This window comes from Manis pentadactyla, chromosome 18, assembly GCF_030020395.1.
Source record: "Manis pentadactyla isolate mManPen7 chromosome 18, mManPen7.hap1, whole genome shotgun sequence".
Taxonomy (NCBI): Eukaryota; Metazoa; Chordata; class Mammalia; order Pholidota; family Manidae; genus Manis; species Manis pentadactyla.
Genome location: NC_080036.1, coordinates 13239145 through 13259448, shown reverse-complemented (window position 1 = coordinate 13259448; position 20304 = coordinate 13239145). Strand labels below are relative to the sequence as shown.

The 20304-nt window shown below is 49.1% G+C and overlaps 1 protein-coding gene and 1 long non-coding RNA gene across 3 annotated transcripts in view; one reads left to right on the top strand and one right to left on the bottom strand.

Moving 5' to 3' along the window:
• Positions 1-20304, top strand: part of PCSK6 (proprotein convertase subtilisin/kexin type 6) — a 201321-nt gene that overhangs the window by 59948 nt on the left and 121069 nt on the right. For both annotated transcript variants that reach the window (XM_036878645.2, XM_057494791.1), the window contains exon 2: positions 4797-4901. In XM_036878645.2, coding sequence (XP_036734540.2) covers positions 4797-4901 — 105 coding nt within the window. The remainder of the gene's footprint in view (positions 1-4796; positions 4902-20304) is intronic.
• On the bottom strand, positions 1130-9905 carry LOC130681493 (uncharacterized). Its single transcript, XR_008994682.1, has 3 exons — positions 9129-9905; positions 5873-6128; positions 1130-3202 (listed from the first exon to the last, which is right to left on the bottom strand). It is a non-coding gene; the product is annotated as an uncharacterized LOC130681493 (long non-coding RNA).

The window sequence follows — 20304 nt, the reverse complement described above, 5'->3', positions numbered from 1 at the left end:
CAAATAAAAATAAGACTATTTCCTTACTCAGGAGGTTACCTTGAATTTAAAAAGTCTTTCTGCTGCCCCCACTATTCAATTTATTTATGATTCCAGCTCTTGCCAGTGTGACCCTGAAGGCGTACCAAAAGTGTAACAATAATCTGAAGCCCTAATTTGTATATCTCTGTGTCATTGGACGTCAGATGTTGTCACCTATTTGGGCAGACTGGGGAGATTGTTGGTTCAGGAATCAAGAGCTCCTGAGTATAAGAGGCTTAACTTCCCTGGGCCTTACCTTCCCATCTGCAAAATGAGTCCGTCTTTGTGGTTCTTTCCCACACCCCTATCCGTGAATCAGGGCTAGTGGCCACATCTACAGAGTGACCCTTCCAGAGAATGGGGGCCTTCCAGCCTGCCATCCTGTCCTCCCCTCATGAAGTACCCCGAGATCGGAAGGAGCAACTCTCCGAGTTGGGAAGGGCATAACTGGTGCTGACACTGCTGTGGTAGGTAACTGAGAACCTGGGAAAGACTGAGACGGGTCGGGGAGGAGGAGGAGGGGGCTCCATTGTAAATGCCACGTCATCCAAGCAGAGACGGCGCTCACTGGGCTACGTCCCACGTGCAGTCAGGCTGCGACAGTCTCCTGCTCTGCTGCCCCTTGATCTTTTCTGACCTTTTGTCCATGATAAAAACCACACATTCCTGACCCATGCCTATTGTTGGGGAAGAGCTGTGGCAGGAGGCAGTGCAGAGTGAGTCAGTCAGGTGGGAGTGACCTCCTGGGGCAGTAGGCAAGGGAGGGTCCTGGAGAAAGGACACTTCAACGACTAAATGAGATGCTGAAGGTGCTGGGATGGCAGCTGCACCTGTGTTTCTGAGCAGAGCCCCAGGTGTTGACTGGTAGTCCCCAGCCTGTAGAGAAGCACGTTCAACATTAGAGACTTTGATGGACTCCCAAAACATGCTCAGCAGTGAATGTTCTAAATCACAGGTTGGCACCCTTTTTCTGTTAAGTGCATGTATGAAACGTTTTAGGCTTGTGGGCCAGAGGGTTCTCTGTAGCAACTACCCAACTGCCATCATAGTATGAAAACAGCCATGGGCAGTTGTAAATGAATGGCTGTGGCTGTGCTCCTATAAAGCTTTATTTATAAAAACAGGAAGTGCTTATATGCCCAACATAATTGAAAGCAGATCATCAATAGATGTTATATACCCGTGTTCATAGCAGCATTCTTCTCAATAGCCAAATGTAGAAGTGACCCAAGTACCCATTAGTGGGTGAATGGGTAAACAAAATGTGGTCCACGCATGCAATGGAATATTACCTAACCTTAGAAAGGAAGGAAATTCTGACACCTGCTACAATGGGATGAACCTTGAGGACATCAGGTTAAGTGAGATAAGTCAGATACAAAAGGGTAAAATGATTCCACTTATATGCGCTGTCAAGTTCATAGAGACGGAAAGTCGAATGGTGGTTGCCAGGGGCTGGGGGAGGAAGGAATGGAGACTTAGTGTTCAGTGAATACAGTGCTTCAGTTTGGGAAGATGAAAAAGTTCTGGGGATGATAATGGTGAGAGCTGTACAACATTGTGAATGTATTCAGTCCCGCTGAACTATACACTTAAAAAAGATTAAAATGGTAAATGTTGTGTATATTTTGCTGCAATTGAAAAAATTAAGGTAAAGAACAAGGTGGGCCAGATTTGGCCCATGGACCATAGTTTGTTGACCCCTTCCCTGACTGAATTAGTGTTTTATTAACCACAGCATGTGTTTAACAGACAGGCTTTGGGAGGACAGTGGTAGCCCCGCTCTGAGGATGTCAGTCAGTGGTCTGCAGGCAGTGCCTGGGCGCCAGCGAGTCAGGGCCTCTCTGGCTCGGCTTCCTCCCTGGGATCTGGGCCCTTCTTCCTTCTCTCCTTTTCTTCTCTTTGCAGTGTTTCTAGTATGTGGCAACCCTTTCTGTCCCGGGCCTTGCATCAAACTGTCTGGCTTATAATTTGCCTGACTCTCAAATCTTTGGTTGTGAGAAAGAAATGTGGCTACTTCCCATGCCCTCAGTCCCGCTCCATGGCACCCAGAGGGTGGATAGAGGCGCACAGAACCCCGGAGGGACCCTGGGGCCACTTTCAGATTGAAGAGTGGCCAAAGACCTGGTCTCTATTTTTTTTCTGAAACAGATCCCAGCTGCAGCTGGCTCTGTAAGGGCAGGAGGACAGCCCTGGCTGGTTCCCTTCTCCCCTGCCTTGTGAGTGGTCCTTCCCAGGCCCTCAGCCCCCATGCTAGGCTGGACATAAGTTTCCAAACAGAGGGGACACTGGCCACTGCTGCCCCTGGGGGTGATTTGCCAGGTTCGCTCGGTGAAGACCATCTGTTCTTCCCTTGGATTGCTCAAAGAGAACAACTCTCAAGCTCAGACCCTTTGAGGCACTGCTAAGCATGATCACGGTGGCCTAGAGGCAGGGGGCTGGATGGCGTTCAGACTGACCTTTGGAGAGAGGGTTGGCTGCCTCTGGCCTGTCTTGGCTGCCCTAAGGCCAGGTGCTGCCCTGAATGGCTTACAGAGCTGCCCTGACTTGGGTCTGCTTAGGGTCAGCAACTCTACAATTAATCCACCCCCTTACCAGCAAATTTGCTTCATCTATTAGTTTCCCCACATCCCTGAATAGGAATTGACTGGAATGCCCAGAAGTAAAAGACCAAAAGTTGTGAAACATCTCCCAGGGATGGTGGCAGCCTATAAGCAAACATGCTGATTAAACACTGCTGTAAATTAAGACTCCACGATTGCTTCTGTTGCTAAATAACAGCTCTGGCATTCTTTAGGAGGAGATTTTTGACATATATAGCAATTAACTTTGTTGAAGAAGTGAGCAAGGTGATTTATCTGTAGGAGGATAAATCAAAGTGCTTTTGTGCAAAATAGGGCAGAAATAATGAGGTTTATGATGGCAGAAACATGTCGAGGTAGAAAATGAACTGAGAATCATAATTGCAGAAAGCCATTTATTGAGCACTTTACCTGCTTGGTGCTCGGCTAAGCTCTTTATATATATTTAGTAAGTCTTGGAGCAACCCTTCAAGGTGGTAGTTATTAATCTCATAAGGAAGCTGAGACTCAGAGAGGATTTCAACTCCAGTTCATCCTACAGGAAGGGGTCGAGTGGGAACGCAGACCCAGATTTCACCAAAATCCAAAGCATTCTGGACCTGGTGAGGAATGGAGGAGGCTTAGAAAGGAGCCAGAGAATTCTAGCTCCCTGTACCAGCAAGCATTTGCTGAGCACCCTCTAAACTAGGCGCTATACGGATGATAACTACTGATATTTCATGACTATCATAGTATTCAATGTTCTGTGGTTGTATGTGACAGAAACGCCCTGGAACAAGCTTCAGTGGAAAAGGAGGGTCTTCATTTCAAGGGCAAAGGGGGCAAAGGGGTGTCTCCTGAAACCCAAGAACAGGAGGCAGCCAGGCTCCCAGGCTTGCTGGAAATGAGGGCTGATGTGTTGTAAAAAGTCTGGAGCATTCTCTTTGTACAGATCTGCTTTATCTTCTGGTGGAAAGATGTGAAAATAGCCACTCATAGCATCCACATCCCTTCACATCTCTGCCTGGGCTGTTCAACTTCCTGGGGTCAGGCTGTGGCAGACAAATGGCTGTGAGTGAAGCGGGGGCGGCCAAAGGTTGTTATGAGTGGGGCAGACTTTAGTCCTCCTTAAACAACTCCAAGAGCTAAGTAGTTTTATCTGCATTTTACACATTAAGATTACCAGGGGTTAAATATCCTCGGCCAAGATCACATGGCCAGTGGTGGGGAAGGGAGTGGGCAGAGTTTGCATCAGTTTATCTTACTGAAAACCAATGCTCATGATCACTACATATAACCACTCTAGAGGACAGTCGTCACAAATTCACCCTTTAATCAGAAGTTGGAAAAGAAACTAGGATGATTTAGCCTGAGGAGGACAACTTGAGGGTCTGTATATTGGTCCGACTTCCTTTAAAGAGCTATGCATTCAAGGATGGTGACCAACTAGCTATTTTCAACAACCAGTGAAAGAGCAAGACATAGGTCTTGTGAGAACAATGTCCTGATACTCAAGGGTCATCAGACACAAGGGCCTATCAGTGCTACAGGGTGAGCCAGGGATGGCCAGCCTGTCCTGAAGGCCACGGCCATTGCCTCTCGAGGTTCCTTCCAGCCCTCAAGTTGAAATATGTCTTGACAAACTGCACTTGGCAGGAAACTGGGACACCCTGGGGGTTTGAATGTTCTCGTCTGACCTTTTCACAATCCCCAAGCAGATGGATCTGCGTGTTTTCCTTGGCTCCTTGTACTTGTGAGTGAAAATTCATTCTTAGATATTTCAGTTTACCCATGGGGTGGAGAGGACGGAGTTTATTTACAAATGAATATTTTGGTGTGGACCTGACTTGACACTAACTTAGCTACTTCAGGGATGCTTGACCTGAAATGAACATTAATCCATGTCTAAAAAATTTGGCCAAGATAGTACAAACTTACAATGATGTGAATTTACCACGAGATTCGGGGATCTGCATACTTTATCAGGAATATTACCTCCTGTTGTTTACCCAAAAAACAGTATCTAAATCTGCCTTCATGTTCATAAACACTGAACAGGTACCAGAGATATGACTGGGGGAGCATAGTGGAGGGTATGTTTCCTATGAGAGCAGAATAAACCCCTCAGAGAAAGAGCTGGTTGTGGGATGGAGGATTTGGGAAGCTGTTTGTAAGACTGTATTAACGGATGATATTCTGCTTCTTGTTTTGCAGATTGGAAACCTCGAAAATTACTACCATTTTTATCATAGCAAAACCTTTAAGAGATCGACTTTGAGTAGCAGAGGCCCTCACACCTTCCTCAGAATGGACCCCCAGGTACAGATCTCTGCTCCTGGGGCAGGAGACTTTCCTAAGGCCTAGAGTGCTGTTTGCTTTTTTGTTTGAGTCTGTAGTTCTACACACGGCTGGGTCTGGGTTTTCATGGGATTCCAGATAGCCGTCAGTTTTCCATATCCGCCTTGAACACAGCAAGGCAGATGTCTAGCTACACGTCCTTGGGTCCCTTGTCAGACTTGAGAATTGAAATTCTTGTCTTCAGTTGGAAGCAACAATTAAGTAAGGTTAGATCTGTTGACATTTAAATCTTTAAAACTCAACAAAATACTGAGTAATTAGAAGAGATAAATATGTGAACCTTACCATAAAGGCAAAAAGCTAGGGGGTTGAAGCTGGTGTTTTAGTAATGAAATGACTGCTCATTGCTATACATTCAGAAATGCCCACCCAGCAGGTCTCTGCCCTGAGTGAGCCCCCAACAGAGGAGCGCATGGGAACGCTGGGTGTGAGATAACCGTTAGGATATGTGTTAGGACAACCACAAAAACACCCGTCTGCCCTCTCTCTCCACTGGGCTGTGATGAGGCACCTATGTATACATTCTGAATTTATTTTATAGGTGGGTAGGTGGCTGGGAGGATGGATGGATGGGTGGGTGGATAGACAGAAAGGTAGACAGATTGAAGGAGATAGATATAAAACATTATGCTAATCCCATTGTTTCTTCTCTGCAGAGAAAGGAATGTAATGTTTGTCAAGGGACTACTGTGTGCTTGAGTACTCTGATAGATAGCATTTCACCTGACAATGGGGCTGTGATTATTACCTCTATGTGTTCACACCATGGAATTTGAAGGAATATTTTTCAAAGGGGCTAATATATTTTTTTCTCCTCTTGGAAGCAAAGCCGGGTTGCAGTTGCTGATTCCCACAGAGAGGGGCAGTTGGAGAGGTCAAGCGGACCCCATGCTTCTATCAGTGTAAAACAGAGTAGACCGCAGGCTGCTCACCTGTGGGTCCTGTGCAGGGCTGAGGTTCACGGTGGTCCCTCTTCTGTCAAAGTGTGGAGAAACTTCTGAGCTTGGAAGGGGGTTGCTGCGGCCCTCTCCAAATGTCACTTCGAGCAGGCAGTGCTCTCTATCTTGTGAAGACGACAAGCTTGTTCTTCATCTGAAGTGTTTGGAGTTGTTAAATTGTTACCACACAGATAGTTGCAATGAAGGGCAAGCTGGTTGCATTGGGGAACCCCTGTCCCCCAACATAGGTCTGCAATGAGAAGATAATGGGACAGTGGATTTGTTAGTCCCCTTTCCATAGGAGCTTCTAAGAATTAAGTTGTCTCGATTATTAGACCTAAGACAGAGTTGAAATAGGACTTGTGTTTTGTCGACGTTCTCTTTTTCAGTAACGACATTTTAAAACTTTCAAAGATATTCAACTCGACGGCTATTTCCTTCCTTACAAAAATATTAATTGTGCACCTGCTGGGTATGAGGCCCTGTGCCCCAGGGGATGCAGAAATGCCCACCCAGCAGGTCTCTGCCCTGCGTGAGTTCTCAACAGAGCAGGGCATGGGAGCGCTGGGTGTGAGATTGCAGGAAGCGGCAGAGAAGGATTCCAGGCGGGCTTGAGCGTCCAGGGTGGGCATGCCCCGGACCCGCCCCTCCCTAGCACCCGAGGTGCTGAGCTTATACATTTTCAGGTACAGTCAGAGCACTATATTCAGGTTGGGTCTGAGGGCAGAATATTCCCAGTAATCATATGTGACCTTAAAGGAGAGAGAAGGAAGGATAGACTTCCTAGGCAAAGGCTATGGCAGTTAAGTTTTGTCAAATAAAAATCCCTTTTATACAGAGCTTCTTAATAAGCTCCTGGCAGGGCTACTATCAAAGCATCCTGCCAATAAAAGAGAGAGAGAGAGAAAAAAGGTAAACAGCCTGCTCCTTCCAGCCCTGCCTGTGACTTGCACGTGATTGGCCAATTGTTTCTCACAGTTCTAATTAAGTTTTTAGCCCCAGGGAAAGCATATAGACATCTGAACCAATTATGAATTCAGAATCACAACTGAAATACCTCTGTTTAAATCAGTCTAGTTTAATGCAAACCAAATCAATTAGCTGTCAGTCTGATTAATATTTACTCTGCCTAGTCATTCTGATTAAATATCGGGCAAAATGAGCTCTTTTACAGGAGTATTTAGTGTTATCTTCCGTTGCAGGGCACCAGAACATTCTCCACATTAGCACAGCACATTTCTGACACCTAAGCGTTTGGAGAGTTGTGTAATTAATATTATTAAGGAAAGGAAAAGATGATTTAATATTATTCAGAGACATTGGAATGCAAAGTCGCCATAGTGTTTGAATGACCAAACTAGAAATGAATGTTATAGGGTTTAGGATGAAGTTCAATCGAATGCAGATGGTATTTTATTTTAATTAGCTCCAGTCCCTATTGTACAAAAGTGCTTTGATAAATGATGGAGTTTACAATCCACCCTTACCTCACATAAAAGTTGATAGAGTGTACATTTGTTAAAACACAGCACAAGTGTGAAGGGAAGATTTAAGACTTGTTTAGTCACACACACACATTTATTAAGCATCTTTTGCACAGATCCTTTACCAGAATTGTTCAGTCGTTCTTACATTCTTAATTACCTTTACTTGATGTTTTTGTTTTTTTCTACCATTTTTGAAAAGGGCCATTTTGCTCAGGGTGCTTTGTTGATCAGCCCTCTCCTTGGGAGAACAGCCTGCCTGTTCTCAGCGTGCGGTATCAGTCACTGGGTTTTTCCAAGGGCTGTCATTTAAACAAACTGAAAGCATTTGTTGTTAACTTGTTCTTTTGCCAAAAGTCTGGAGAAGGGTGGATGTTACAGATGCATTGGCCAATAGCTGTAAGGACTCACAAATTTTTTAAAAATTACTTGTTCTGGTTATGTTCCAAGCTGGCTTATAGTTCGGTGTTGCTGTCTGCATCTTCCAACCCTTACATTTTAGTATGATGACTGGTTCAGCCATTCCCTTCCCTTCAGTTCTCAGCCAGATTGATGACGGAAATGGAAAGATAAAGATAGTATTAGGGAGGCCCTCAGTGGCTCCTTCCAGGGCGGTGGGAGCCTTCAGTCTGAGGCTTCATTTCAGCTTTGAAGCTCAGAAGTTGGGAAATGATTTCCAGGACCAGAGTAGGCGCTCTGTTTTGTAGGATGGGACTTTGCCCCCAGAGTTTAATCAAAGCTCAGGTTCCTTTCCAGCTGTGATGCAACGTTTAAGCAGATCTTTCCGTTAACCACAGATGGAACTTTATCTGACAGTTTCGTGTGCTAGAGCCATTCAGAGTGCAAACAAACAAAAAGTTCCTGGCAAATGCAAGCACATAGGCAGTAAGTGACCCAGCTGATCTCGGGGTTGATGAACTCATAATGGGCTGGGGGCAGGGGAGGGCTGCTGCCCGGGCTCGATGGATTTGCCCACATGGGGACAGGGGAAATCTCCATCTGTTGCTTCACATTCTCAGCACAACTGGGTGCTGTGGAGTGGCTGCTCTGAATTGGTGAAAAGTTAGAACTTTTAAAATATATTTTAAAAGGTGGTGCTTTATTATTTTACAGGCACTCAGCACTCCCACTTAGACACCTCAAAGTCAGCGTGCCTGCCTCTGACCCCACCTCTGACTCAGAGAGAAGCACCGTTGGCCATCTGCATTTCCCGGCCTGAGCAGCTGCCCCTCTTGGGCCACACTTGTCCCCCCCATCACCTCAGTGTACAATTCTCCCCACCTGCACCCCTGCTTCTGTCATCTGCCCCCCTGGACCACTGCACTGCCCTCCTCACTGGCCTGCTATGAGCATCCTTGCCCACCCCCCCGCCGCCCCAATGTGCTTTCTCCTTCTTGAGGGCCTATGAAATGCACATGTGATGCCATCACCCCTTGAGAAGTCCTGCCCAGGAGCCTGGTCTGCCCTCCCTGTGGTCCCTGGACCCCAGCCACACTGGCCTTTAAGAACCCTCCTTGGGTGATGTTCGCTCTTGCTCCCCTTGCACATCCTGTGCACAGACGCCTTCCCACTCGGTCTGTCTCCTCCCCACTCTCCCGTCCAGGCCCCTGAGTCCCTGCCACCTGGCAGCTGGCTCAGCGTCCTCGACATGACTTGCCCTTCCTAGCAGTTGTATGTTTATAGTCTAGACTTATGACATTATTCCCTTAGCATCTATCTTCCCCACTGGACTCCAGGAGCAGCGTAATCAAGTCCATTTAGCTCACTGATCTTGTCCTGGCATGACCCTGGCAGTGGCAGGGCCAGAGAGCATCCAGGCAGGGGCTTCCACGTCTGGCACCCATCCCAGACTGACCACGACCACAGGCCGTGTGCCATCTTAGAGGGCTTAGTGATGTAGGAGAAATTTTGCTATCCCTGCTTTTTGAGGTTCCCAGAGAGAACCCCGTGAGGCTGGTAAAGAAGCCTGTCTAGTTTGTTTGGCAGCTGTCAGACTTGCTTGACCAGAGTCCCCTCCCTTTTGTTCTTGTGACGTCTATTTCCTGGCCACATGGGAAGTAGTGACAAGACTGCAGGCCCTGGTAGGAGCACCCAGGAGCACAGGGCAGGGTTTGGTGGAGGAGGTGAGTGGTTCAGTTTGCCCAGCATCCGGTAGGGGACAGGGGCAGGGCTGGGGAGACTGCAGATGCTCCCAGGAAACCTCGAGTGTAAGCCTGGGGAGAGCGCTCCATTTTGCAGAACCCAAGGAGAGACAACTAGGAGGTGAGCTGGCCCAGGTGGAGCAGCTTGTAAGCATGCAGGCCCCTCTCTTGCCAGCAGTGTATAAAGTTCTCAAGAGCCAAGGCCACACTGCAGTTGTTTTTACAGCCTTACAAGCCCAGCAGACTACCCAGTAGATAGTAGGTGGACGCTTATTGAAACATACCTCCATCTTCACTTTTTTATCATTTGCTTATCCACTGCTTTTTGTGTATCTACTTTAGAAATAAATTGTGGCCCACCTTGAATAAAGTATGACAAAAATCCAAAAGAGGGCCCGAATTAGTCAAGCTGTCTCTGGTGTTGCTAAATCCTAAAATGGCAGAAGAACTGAACGATGGCGGGACCCCCGGCGGTTGGCCCGAGTCTGATCGGTGAGCAGCAGGGAAGCTAGGCAACGGCCACCCACCCTGTTGTCCGTCAGTGGAGGCAGGTGATGCTCAAGGAGGAGCCAGGAGCGCCTCCGCACCCCTTTCAGTGAAGAACCGACTGACACGTGACTACATCTGATTTCCCGAAGTGCTTTTGCACCCACTGTTTCCCACAGTTGGCGGGAGAGTGCTGCCATCTCTCACCGTGTTTGGCAGTCATCATTTGGCCCATGAAATTCAGCTCTGGTAGAAAGAATTTGAGAAGTGGCCTCTGCATTGTTTTGATCGTGGCTGCGGGTGAGGATGTGGGGACAGCACCAGGGTCCCAGGCGCCTCCATGACGTGGGGGATGGGGTGGGTTTCTAGGCTGAGTTAGAGTGTCTTTCATTTTTCGGTTGGTCTTCCCTCTACCGTTGCCTTGGCTCATGGATCTCCAGCTGCACAGTTGCCATAGCAGCCTGGCATCCTCCACCCTGCCCCATGTGATACCCTTGGGTGGGCTTGGGTGTTTCTCTGAGAGAGGCTCTAAGGAGGTCGTCCAACCATTGTTTGCTTGGGGAGAAGGTCCCCTTGGCCCTCGAGGAGGCACGTGCAGCAGCATCAGTTCCTTGCCGGGAAGTCCTGACCCGCTTTCTGCCTCCGTGAGCCTGGGTAAATTCCATGGTTCTTAACCACTGTGGAACCACAGGCCCCTTTGAAAAGCTGATGAAACTTATGGACTCTCTACCCAGAGGAAAAAAGAAATCTGTGCTCACGTCCACACTACTTTGCATAATACTTGAGGAATTTCCTAGGACTTAAGCCCACCCTCCCATTCCTTGAAGGACCCTGGGCCCTGGAGCAAGAAGTTCCCAGCTGAATACCCGACCCAGTCCTACATGCATTCACCATTGCCTGTCATGAGAGAAGGACCACCTTGCAAACTGTAAGGTGACCGGCATTTGTCAGGGAGTATTTCTTTTCTTCCTTTGAATTCACCACTCAAGTGAGTTAGCTTCTTACTTAGCTCTTCAGCTGGTTGAAAGTTGTCCCAAGTGTTGGGACAAGGTGTTGAGAGCAGTCAGTGTTGATAAGAACTGAGTTCTAAGCATCACAGACTATTGAGTGCAAGGTGTCTCAGAAATGGGCTGATCCGACCCCCTAACTTCACAGGATGGAGGCTGAGGCACAGGCGGTCTGCCAAGCCCCACCCAGGGACAGTCAGAGGGTCACCTCCACCATGACCCCTGGTGTGACTGTTCTCTCCTGGGGAAGGCCTTAGCATTTGGTGGCACCAGGACACCCCGGGGGCCTGGCCTTTGGCTTCGTCCAGACTTGCCCTGGTCTGCAGGCAGGGCGGCCTTACTTAAGAGCAAACAGTAGGGTAATCCCCCACTTTAGAATTACACAATTAAAAATAAAGCCTCCTTCCCTTGGATGATGCCAAGAGAAAAAGTAGAGATTGCTGATGGGAGCTGTCTCCCTTGCTCTGGATGCAAATGTGCATGGAACATAGAACCTATAGAGAATTAACTCGCAAAGAACTGTACCCAGTGGGTACTTGAAGGAAATTTAGCATGTTCATTCAAATGCACACGCTACCACTGAGGGCATGGGGACCGGAGAGGGTGTAGGATTAAGGATATCATGAATGGCCTTTGTTGCCTGTGGATAAAATGAGAGTCCCTGTGGCCAGGATTCTCACCTGGCCCTGGTTGACTAGCTCACTGCACACCTGTGGGCAATACATAGCTGTCGACTCTCTATAAAGAGCTCCGTCCAGTGCTCTGGGTACAACGCAGTGGCATGGCTGCGAGGCTGCAGGAGAGCAGAGCAGAGGCTGGAGTGGTGGCAGTGCCAAGGACAGAGGCCTAGAGGATGGCTGTGTGGGACGACTGTGCAGAGAGGCCCAGAGGATGGCTGTGCAGGACGGCTGTGCAGGACAGCTGTGCAGGCAGAGAGGCCAGAGTATGGGTGTGTGGAAGGAGGGGCCCAGAGGCAGAGACCGGCTTGCTGCATGCAGACTCGCTCTGAGTGAATGAATGGGATTCTAGTGACTGACCTGCCACCTGGGAATAAAGTTGGGTATAACCCTTTCACCCCAAGAACGTTTTGCCGTCAATTTCTTTGGTCACACTGAATCCATAGTGAACTTGTCTGGGGTTGAAACCCATTGGCAAGACAAGTGGCGAAAGTCAGCAGGGTTCATTGTTGACCAAGGAAAAAGACAGGCTGCCCTTATGGGAGGGGTGCTTCAGCGGGCTGCCCCTGTGATTGGGGAGACAGTGGATCGTCCCCCAGTGGGTATGTGGTCCAAGGTGGCTTGCCTCCTAGAGGACTGGGCCCCCACCCCAGGACTGGAGGCGAGTGGAGGCGATACCTGAGGCAGTGGGGACTATAGTTTGGCTGCTTCTCACAGTATTAAAAAGGTCTACAGAAGAGACCCAAGAAATGGCGGCACGAGAACACAAGCTGCAAACTGTGGATTCCCTGAAGAAGGAAATGGCATTGATGCAAGAGGAGGTGGCACGAGAATGCGAGCTGCAAACTTCTCTGGATTCCCTGAAGAAAGAGATGGCATTGATATGAGAGGAGGCAGCACAAGAGTGCCACAGCAAGTTGCCACTGGAGATGAGATGGCAGCGCTGCCAGGTGCTCTGAAGGAGGAAAAGGACAGCAAGGAAAAAGACAAACTCCTGAGGGAAGCACAGGCAGAGGTGGCACGAGAACACCAGCTGTGAAACATTGAGGTGAAGGTAAGAGAGCTTCTGAAGACTGAGCTGGCATTGCTGCGAGGCACTGTAACAGAGGAGGCACTTGGGGGAGTGGAGAGAAAGGTGCCATCAGCCCCGGGAATGGAGGAGCTGGGGAATGAAGAGGTGGTGCCGGAGGCACTGGTACCTCCTGTATTGAAAGCACACCTAGTGGTTGTAAAGAAAATAAAGACCCAGCAGATGAAAGTTCCCCAAGGAGAGGAGCAGCCCCCTCCCCAGGTCGTGGAGCACTCTATGGTCCGCCTCTGTACTCAGGCTGAGCTGGTGGATTTGGGCTTCCGGTTTAGGCAGAAGCCCTCGGAGTTGATATCAGCTTGGCTCCTGTGTCTGTGGGACTTAGGGGTGGATGGAATTGTTCTGTTGGGATCAGAGGTGGGAAAGCTGGCTTCCCTGACAGTGCAGCCTGCCTTGAGGCAGCGATTACAAAATGCACATCAGACCCCAGGGAGTCACTCCCTCCTTGATTGACTTATGGATGCACTTCGTGCTGTGTAGCCGAATCCGGGTGATCTGCCATCCTCTCCTGTTAGATGGCAGACATGTGCTGAGCTCCAACAGGTGCTACGAGAGCTAGGCATAAGAAATGCCATCTATAGTCCAGAGAATTATGGCCCAGATGAAGAAATTTTCACTACTGGGATGACAAATATTGTACTTCAAATGGCTCCTACATCCCTCTTTGGGTTTCTAGTGGCCATTCGTTCCCCTCACTTAGGTGACACGTACAGTAGCAGACTTAGGAGAGGCTGAAGCAATGAGAATATGGAAAGAAATAAGACCTGTTACTCACAAAGAATTTGAAGGGTCCCATGAAGGTTACGAGGACCCAGATGTGGGTTGATTTAATAAGGGCAGGAGTAGATGGAAGGAAATTAGATGGGAAGCCAAATAGGACCTTACTGAAGCTATGGCAACAGCTGAAACCAGAGCAGCAGTTCTAGCCATTAAGACCAAAGAGGCAGAGGTCAGAGACAGAGCCACAAGTCTGGCCTGTGTGTCTGCAAGACTTTTTGCTGGAGAGGCTGGAGAACAATGTTCGAGCTTCCTTGCACAGGGACTGTTGCAGAGGACTGAGGGTACATAGATTGAGAGGAGAGAATCCTGGAGGGGTGGAGTGTGGATAAAATGAGAGTTCCTGTGGCCAGGATTCTCACCTGGCCCTGGTTGACTAGCTCACTGTACACCTGTGGGCAATACATGGCTGTTGACTCTATATAAAGAGCTCCACCCAGTGCTCTGGGCACAATACGGTGGCAGGGCTGCAAAGCTGCAGTAGAGCAGAGCAGAGGTGGCAGCACCGAGGACAGAGGCCCAGAGGACAGCTGTGTGAGATGACTATGCAGAGAGGCCCAGAGAACAGCTGTGTGGGATGGCTGTGCAGGACAGCTGTTCAGGCAGAGAGGTCTAGAGGACGGCTGTGTGGACAGAGGGGCCCAGAGGCAGAGACCGGCTTGCTGCCTGCAGATTCACTCTGAGCGAATGGAATTCTAGTGAATGACCTGTCACCTGGGAGTAAAGTTGAGTATAACCCTTTCACTCCAAGAACATTTTGCTGTCAATTTCTTTGGTCACATTGAATCCATAGCAAACTTGCCCAGGGCTGAAACCCACTGGCAGTACATTGCCTTAGCTGTGTCTCAGAGCAAAGGCTCTGGAACCCCCTTTTAGGCCTTTCCAGCTCCCACCAGCTTCCTAGGGCTTCCAAGTAGCAGGACCCCTGTGAGCAGGTGAGGGCCTTACGGCAGGGGACAGGCCTGTGGTGGCCTTGTATAGAATGCACGTGGGCTGTCATCCTTTCCCTGGTGACATTGATCATGGGCGGAAGCTTTAAAATAATCCCCTTAATCACTTGTCCCACCTAGGATTGATGTGCCAGGCCAGCTGGCCTGCCAGGAAGAGGACCTGGTCAGGGCTGCCCAAGGCATGCCTGTCAAGAGGACACATGGACAATTTCACAACTCAGTGGCATTGATAACATATGCAGGCCATTTAGTAGGATCTTGCTCTTTTATGTTGCCTCTTCATAAGCATCTTTAAATTTTACCTCACCTTATCTACAGAATGACATTCCACAGATGCCTAATTTTAATTTGACTTCTCAAGAAGAAAGCTGGGGGGAGCATGCCCTCCAAAGAAAGTGCTGCTGTTCATGTAATCTTGAGAAGATTATGAAGTTTTTGTGGCTAGAATTCTCTTTCCCAGAGCAAATAAACTTCTATCATAAATATGCTGCATGTTTAGCAGGAAACACACAGAAAACAGATAAAAGGAAAAGGGGCAGAGTGACGTTCTACCTTCAAAGTATGGCTTTAAAGCAATCAAGGCAGTTTATACAGGTTTGCTAAGAGAGATGCTTTGCATTTGGGCTGGAAGTGACATTTGGCAAACCTTGCTCCTGCCCCAAATTATCTAATTACCTTCCAAAAAAGTCACAAAGGGTCATCTGTTGGTCATTCAGACCCAATGGCATTTTCTACACCAAAGTATGCTTTTAAAAGTCTCTTTGTGTTTGTAACCCATGTGTAATCTGACGTGTAGTCATTTAGCTCCATTCCTTTGTTCAAGGAGCAAATAGTGAATTCCTACTGTATGCCGTGCATTGCCTGGCACACTGAAATACAGTGGCGAGCGGAACACAGCCCACAGGGAAGTACAGGCCAGTAGGAAGCCAAGGGTAAGCAGACCGAGCCCCAGATACACCCAGTCACAGACTCTGGCCCGTGCTGGGAGCACCAGCTGCGAGGCAAACCCTCCACCTCTGACAGAGACAGCTGACTTGCATTCATCCCGCAGCTATTTTTAATTTGCCTTTTCATTGAGAAAGAGGATGATATTTGAGACCAGCCAATCCTTGTTGAGCCAGTACCTGTTACAGAGTAGGTGTTTGCTAAGGGCTGAAATAAGGATGACTGAGACACATCCCTTCCTCTGAGGGGAAAGCTGAGCTTCTAAATAGGAACTGTCCACATATCAGGGTTAAGGCCATGGTAAAAATAAATGTAGGGGGGCACAGGAGTCCAGAGAGGGCCCCCTCTTGACCAGCTTGGATGTCTGAGAAGGCTTCCCAGGTGGTCAGGGTTAAAAGATTAATGTGAGTAAACTGGCCCAGTGTAAGGGGTGGTTGCTCCAATCAGAAGGTAGAGGACCCTGAGACAGCCCAGTGTGTGGGGACTGTAAGAACTCAGGCCTGCTGGTCAGGGAGGTAGGAAGCAAGTCTTGACAGGGCCTTGGAGGTATAGGGGGTGGAGGGTCAGATCTGCATCATGCATGGTCATGTGGCAGGGGTGTCATAGTCAGGTGACCATCCAACTACAAAGGGATGCAGGCCATGGAGATAATGGCAGGAATGGGACCCTGACACCTTTAGGAGATGAATGTGAGACACTGGTGCTGGAGAGGATTCAGCTTTGTTCTGACTTGGGAAATGGGCTTGCCTGCCACTGATTTAGCTAGGAGAATCACAAGGATGAGTGGGACCTGGGTGGGGAGCAGGACTCAACTTGGGGCAGCTTCAACTTGAGAGGACAGTGGGGAGAGGTGTCCAGTGCCTGGCAATGTGCAAGGAGAGAGAGACGGGTCTGAGTATGGGGTGGTTTTAGCCAGAGCTGGCACTGATGGTGTGGGGCAGTTGGAGTCCCTATGGCCAGGATCCCCAGTGAACTTAAGCCACTTGATGATGTAACTGGCCTGTTGCTAGGCTACTGCTTCCACACCCATAGGCAATAAACTATTATTGCACTATATACAGAGCTTGGCCCAGTGCTCTGGGCAGAGGCAGAGATGCTAGTGCTCGACCTACTGCTGGGAGAACAAGCTGGAAGCTGAAACCCATTGGCAAGACAATTGGCATCATCAGCAGGATTCATTGTTGACCAAGGAAAAAGACAGGCTGCCCTTATGGGAGGGGTGCTTCAGCGGGCTGCCCCTGTGAATGGGGAGACAGTGGATTGTCCCCCAGTAGGTATGTGGTCTGAGGTTGCTTGCCTCCTAGAGGACTGGGCCCCACCCCAGGACTGGAGGCAAGTGGAGGTGATACCTGAGGCAGTAGGGGTGGCCCTTGGTATAGTAAGTAGGTCTTGTGAGAGACAGAGTGCCTGTGAGGCAGTAGGGACTGTGAGTTGGCTGCTTCTCACAGTATTAGAAAATTCTACAGAAGAGAAGGACATGCTCCTAAAAAAGACCCAAGAAATAGTGGCATGGGAACACGAGCTGCAAACTTCTGTGGATTCACTAAAGAAGGAAATGGCATTGATACGAGAGGAGGTAGCACAAATGCTGGCAGCAAGGTAACATTGAGGAGGTAAAAGATTCCTTATAGAATGAGACAGCTGCACCACCAGGTGCTCTGAAGGAGGAAAAAGGCCATAAAGGAAAAAGACAGACTTCTGAGGGAAGCACAGGCAGAGGTGGCATGAGAACGCCAGCTGCGAAGCATTGAGGTGAAGGTAAGAGAGCTGCTGAAGACTGAGGTGGCATTGCTGTGAGGCACTGTAGCAGAGGAGGCACTCGGGGAGGGGAGAGAGAGGTGCCATCAGCCCCAGAAATGGAGGAGCTGGAGAAGGATGAAGGGGTGGTGCCAGGGACACTGACCCCTGCTGTATTAAAAGCATGCCCAGTGGTTGTAAAGAAAACAAAGACCCAGCAGCTGAAAGTTTCCCAAGGAGAGGAGCAGCCCCCTTCCCAGGTCGTGGAGCACCCTATGCTCCGCCCCTATACTCAGGATGAGCTGGTGGATTTGGGCTCCTGGTTTAGGCAGAAGCCCTCGGAGTCAATATCAGCTTGACTCCTGCCAAGTCTGTGGGACTTAGGGGTGGATGGAATTGTTCTGTCGGGATCAGAGATGGGAAAGCTGGCTTCCCTGATGGTTCAGCCTGCCTTGAGGTGGCAGGTACAAAGTGCACATCAGACCCCAGGGAGTCACTCCCTCCTCAGTTGGCTTATGGCTGCACTTCGTGCTGTGTAGCCCAATCTGGGTGATCTACCATCCTCTCCTGCTAGATGGCAGACATATGCTGAGCTCCAACAGTTGTTACAAGAGCGAGGCATGGGAAATGCCATCTATAGTCCAGAGAATCATGGCCCAGATGAAGAACCTTTCACTACTGGGATGAGAAATATTGCACTTCAAATGGCTCCCACATCCCTCTTTGGGTCTCTAGTGGCCATTCTTTCCCTTCACTTAGGGCATCCCATAAGCGAGGTTACACATACAGTAGCAGACTTAGGAGAGGCTGAAGCAATGAGAACACAGAAGGAAATAAGGTCTTCCACTCACAAGAAGAATTTGAAGGGTCCCATGAAGGTTATGAGGACCCAGATGTGGGTGATTTAATATGGGCAGGAGCAGATGGAAGGAAATTAGGTGGGAGGCCAAATAGGATCTTACTGGCACTATGGCAACAACTGAAACCAGAGCAGCAATTCTAGCCACTAAGACAAAGAGGCAGAGGCCAGAGACAGAGCCACAAGTCTGGCCTGTGTGTTTGCAAGACTTCCTGCTGGAGAGCGAGCCAACCTCACTTGAGCCCACACAGGAAGGTGATTGGAGAACACGGTTCTACTGAAGGGAAGGTCAAGGTACCTGCCCTGAGGGACCAGGGGGTGACAGGAGGCCACATGTTGGAATATCTGTCCATTGGTTCCCAGTGAACATAAAATGTATCCTGGCTCTCGTGGACACAGGGGCTGAATGTTCACTGATTCGTGGCAACCCTGAGCAGTTCCCTGGGACCCCATTGTGATAGATGGATACAGGGTTAAGGCTATCAGAGTGAAACAAGCCCAAATCCCTTTGGGAATAAGGCATCTACCCCCAAAAGAGTATACTGTGTACATATCTCCTAGTCCTATAAGTGTAGCACTGCTACAGGAGTTTTTGGGTCTTCTAGGCTACCGGAGAGTGTTTATCCCGCACTTGGCACAAATTCTGAAGCCCTTATACCAGTTGGTATGAAAGGGCATTAGGTGGGACTGGGATGAGACATGTGCATCTGCCTTTACTACACCAAAATGGGCAGTTAAGGCTGTGCAGGCCTTCAGTGTGATAGACCCATCAAGGCCCTGTGAGCTGGATGTTCATGTGACTGAAGACGGCTGGGGTCTCTGGCAGTGACTTGAATGAACTTGCCAACCTATTGGATTCTGTTCACAACTCTGGAAAGGGACAGAGGTACGATACACTTTGAAAGAAAAACAACTGGCTGCCGTGTATCACATCTTGCTGGCTACAGAACCTATCACTGGAATGGCCCCGATAAAGGTAATAACCATCTATCCCATCCTGGGGTGGGTACAAGACTGGACCCAAAAGTCAACGAGTGGTGTGGCAGAAAAGCCCACACTGGCCAAGTGGGGTGCTTACCTACAGCAGCGTAGTGCCTCTCTAGTAGCCCCTTGAGGGAAGAACTCCAATGCTTATTGGGGCCAGTGACATATACTAGTGAAAAGCAGGAAGAACTTGCTTTTGAACCATTAGTAGCAGAGAGTCCCTATCGGAAGGGAAGAGACCCTATACCTGAAGATGCATGGTACACAGATGGCTCCAGCCTTGGGCAGCCCCCACAATGGAGGGCACCGCTTTCCATCCTAAGACTGAGACAATATGGATGGAAGATGGTGAGGGGAAGAGCAGCCGATGGGGAGAATTGTGGGCCATGTGGCTTGTGATCAGCCAGGAGCCCTCCCCTATAATTGTCTGCACTGACAGCTGGGCTCTTATCGGGGCTTGACCCTATGGCTACCAACCTGGTACCATGCCAACTGGCTGGCCACCGCCCCCTTTGGGGGCAAGAATTGTGGCAAGATTTATGGGCCTGTTGTCAGACTAAAATAATTACAGTATACTATGTGACAGGTCATTTGCCACTGGCATCCCCAGGAAATGATGAAGGAGATAAATTGGCCCAGATATGTTGGTTAGAAGGAAAGCCTGCCTCTGATGTAGCCCAATGGTTACATCAGTGTTTGTTGCATGCAGGGCAAAAGGCAATGTGGGCTGTGGCCCGTCGGTGGGACTTGCCTTTGACCTTTGAAGAAGTTAGTAGAGCCCGGCAGGAGTGTGTTGTGTGCTCCAAAAGGGACTTACACCAAGTTCCACAGCAACATGGGACAATAGCTAAGGGGCCTATACCCCACATCAGGTGGCAGATACACTACATTGGGCCTCTACCTGTGTCAGAAGGATTTCGGTATGCCATGACGTGTGGACACAGCTATTGGACTTCTGGTTGCTTTTCCTACCCATTGTGCAGACCAGCAGATGACCAAAAGAGGCCTGGAGTTTCTGCCTATGGCCGACCACAGTTAATTGAGAATGATCAGGGCACCCATTTTACTGGACATATACTGCAAGAATGGGTGTGACAGCTGGGAATCAAGTGGAAGTTTCCTGTGCCATACAATCCCACCACAGCAGGCATGATAGAGAGGCACAATGGCTTGTTAAAATCCGGACTAAAGTCAGATACCAATAGTCTGCGGAAATGGTCAGTCCACTTACGGACTGTGCTACGGTGGCCCTGAAAGGGAGCCTGAGCCCTCTAGACATGTTAACGCATACG